Source organism: Haplochromis burtoni, unplaced genomic scaffold, assembly GCF_018398535.1.
Source record: "Haplochromis burtoni strain Fernald_Lab_line unplaced genomic scaffold, NCSU_Asbu1 Contig_472, whole genome shotgun sequence".
NCBI classification, from domain to species: domain Eukaryota; kingdom Metazoa; phylum Chordata; class Actinopteri; order Cichliformes; family Cichlidae; genus Haplochromis; species Haplochromis burtoni.
Genome location: NW_024582833.1, coordinates 113,552 through 116,051, shown reverse-complemented (window position 1 = coordinate 116,051; position 2,500 = coordinate 113,552). Strand labels below are relative to the sequence as shown.

The following is a 2,500-nucleotide window of genomic DNA, read 5'->3' as shown; positions in this document are numbered from 1 at the left end:
ACAGAAGCGACGGCTGCAGAAGTCAGAGGTCACAGAGAAAAGGGAAGCTGTGCATATGTGTGTGTGTGGAGGCCACAGTAACTCTGAGGCCTTGTGGGGACATTTGTGGAAGAGCACACAAGCCCCGCCTTTACCTGTGCAGCGTCACGTTCAGGCACATAAACAACACCGATCACATAACTGCTACTTCATTTACCTGCTCAGCATCAGCCATCGTTTTAGCTGATGGTCCAAGTTACCAGTTAACTTCAGCTTTGAAACATTGTATCCGCTAACATTAGCTAACATGATTAATTCTAATATTTGTACAAACTTAGAATCACATGCAGCATTTAAAGTTATCAAAAGACAGCACGTCTCACCGGCGGTGGTTTAGCTACCACGCAGCAGCCCATCTTGTGCCAGAAGTCGCTCATGCCGAGGCTCGGTCTGTCCAACGGCCGGACGCTGCTCTCTGCTGCTGCCCTGCAGGCCAGAGGAGGAACTACAGCCTGAGGGTAATCTTGGGGCATTCAGGCCAAAAACTTGACTGACGACAAAGCTCAGGTGCCTAAAACCCCCAAAATGCCGGCGCAGGCTGGAGTCGGGATGTCCCCGATTAATTCAACGGCTCTTTAGCAACTGAAGAAAAAAAAAAACGTGTTTATTCTACAAATCTGGTGAAAAAAAAAAAAAAAAAAAAAAAAAAAAGGTCAAATCCAAAGTGTGGAGAGTTCAAAGCTGCACGTTCATGCACGATCTGTGGAGAGAGAAACGTTCATCTAATTAAATGACTACTATCATCATCACAGCTTTAACAGCAGGAAGTTCACAGGTTCCACCTTCACTTTACACCTAGCAACAAATTTATATCCAGCCTGCTTTATTTTGAAAATCCTATATGGATAGATTAAGTTAATAGAAACACATGGACCGTGCTGGCTGTCAGACACCATCTGATTTATTTGTAGTTTTTAAAAAATCTAAAAGTTTCACAAATATTGTCAGTTTGATTAAAACACAGTAACTAATCATGCTGAAAATACCCAAGAGTTGCACTTCAGTTATTAATGCTTACATAAAGGCTCTCCGAGCTCTGCAGGTTCAAACATGAACAGCTGAAACTCTCAGCCAGCTTACAGCCTTCACATTTATTCTGCTGTGATTTCCTGTGAACTCTCACATGTCCTTATAGCAGCACCAATGCAGGGAAGCAACAGCTGATTTACACACAGCGATGAAATGACTGCGAGCCCAACATCTGAGACCCAAAAACCACAGAAAATTCCCCCAAACGTCCCCACATGGCAGGGAAACAGGAACGCAGTGAGACACCCAGCTACGTGGGAACCCTCAGAGACGTCAACAAGGCAAACACATCGAGCATGACTAAACACTGGGTGTGTCCAAACACACAGTTCTCCTGTGTGTGTGTGTTTCTGGGCGTTCTTCTCAAGCTGATCCTGAAACTTGACTCCAGCTGTTGATTAAATCACACAGTTCTGACCTTTGACCCCTCAGGTGGGACATTTACTAAGCACTGCAGATCAGTGGAGACCGACGCTGAGGGAGCGCTCGTGCACTTTTATTATATATATTCTGACTTCTTACACACAGAACATGAAACAAATAAATGATTTCTACTTCATTTTTAGAGAATCTAGAAAAGTGTGGAAGCACTGTCAACACATCTATGCTGCAGCGAGCTCTGCATGCTGGTTTTTAAGATTAATAAGACGTGTAGGCTCCTCCCACACCTTTCATGTGTGAGCTCATGAGCAGCACAGGCGTGAAACGCTGTTTTTACGTGGGCATGCGGCACGCAAGACTGAATCGAGCATCTGCTCTGGACTCAGTCCAGCACATTTCAGCAGACGATAAGGAAAGAATGTGGAGGCCAGGAACATGTAGCTTCACGCTCCACATCCACCCTGATCAGCAGCCAGGAATTCAGCCTGCGGCTCCGACTCCTGACGGAGGCCCAGAGAGGATGTCCTGCGCTCTGCTCTGTCAATCGAATCATCCTCTGTCACCTGACCTGCAGGATCAGAGCAATCACCTGAAGTTCAGCCTTCAGGTTGGACTCACTGTAATTCAGCTGTGAGCCGATGACCTGACGCGCTACATTTCCCTGTTAGGAGCTGCACTCAGACCTCTAGTAGGGCTGCCACAATTATGTCGTCTATTAAAATCGTCGTCGACTAATTTACGTCGTTTGAAGCTTTGTAAGATCCCAAAAGCCGCAGGAATAAGTAGTAGGATTTAAGAGTGCAATAACGGACTGAAACAGAAGATGGCAGCACTGCATGTACAAGGATGCCAGCTGCAGGTAAACCCCGAAGAAGAAGAAGAAGAAGAAGCTGTGTCCAAATTCAGGGGCTGCATCCTTTGAAGGCCTCATCTGTAGGCCGATTAAGTTACAGCGACACGGCAAAGACTGTCCAAATTCGAAGACTGCCCCATACGCGGCCAAAAAATGCGTCCTTCATTTCCCCAGATTTGAAGGATGGGTCGGGTGTAT

General features: G+C 46.1%; 1 protein-coding gene across 4 annotated transcripts in view; it reads right to left on the bottom strand.

Annotated features, from left to right (window-relative positions):
• Positions 1-2,500, bottom strand: part of cdc42se1 (CDC42 small effector 1) — a 17,125-nt gene that overhangs the window by 7,823 nt on the left and 6,802 nt on the right. For 2 of the 4 annotated variants that reach the window (XM_042213707.1, XM_042213709.1), the window contains exon 2: positions 363-621. In XM_042213707.1, coding sequence (XP_042069641.1) covers positions 363-512 — 150 coding nt within the window. In that variant the 5' untranslated portion in view covers positions 513-621. Of the gene's footprint in view, positions 1-362; positions 740-2,500 lie in introns of all 4 variants that reach the window. The other 2 variants (XM_042213705.1, XM_042213708.1) reach the window with 1 other exon arrangement.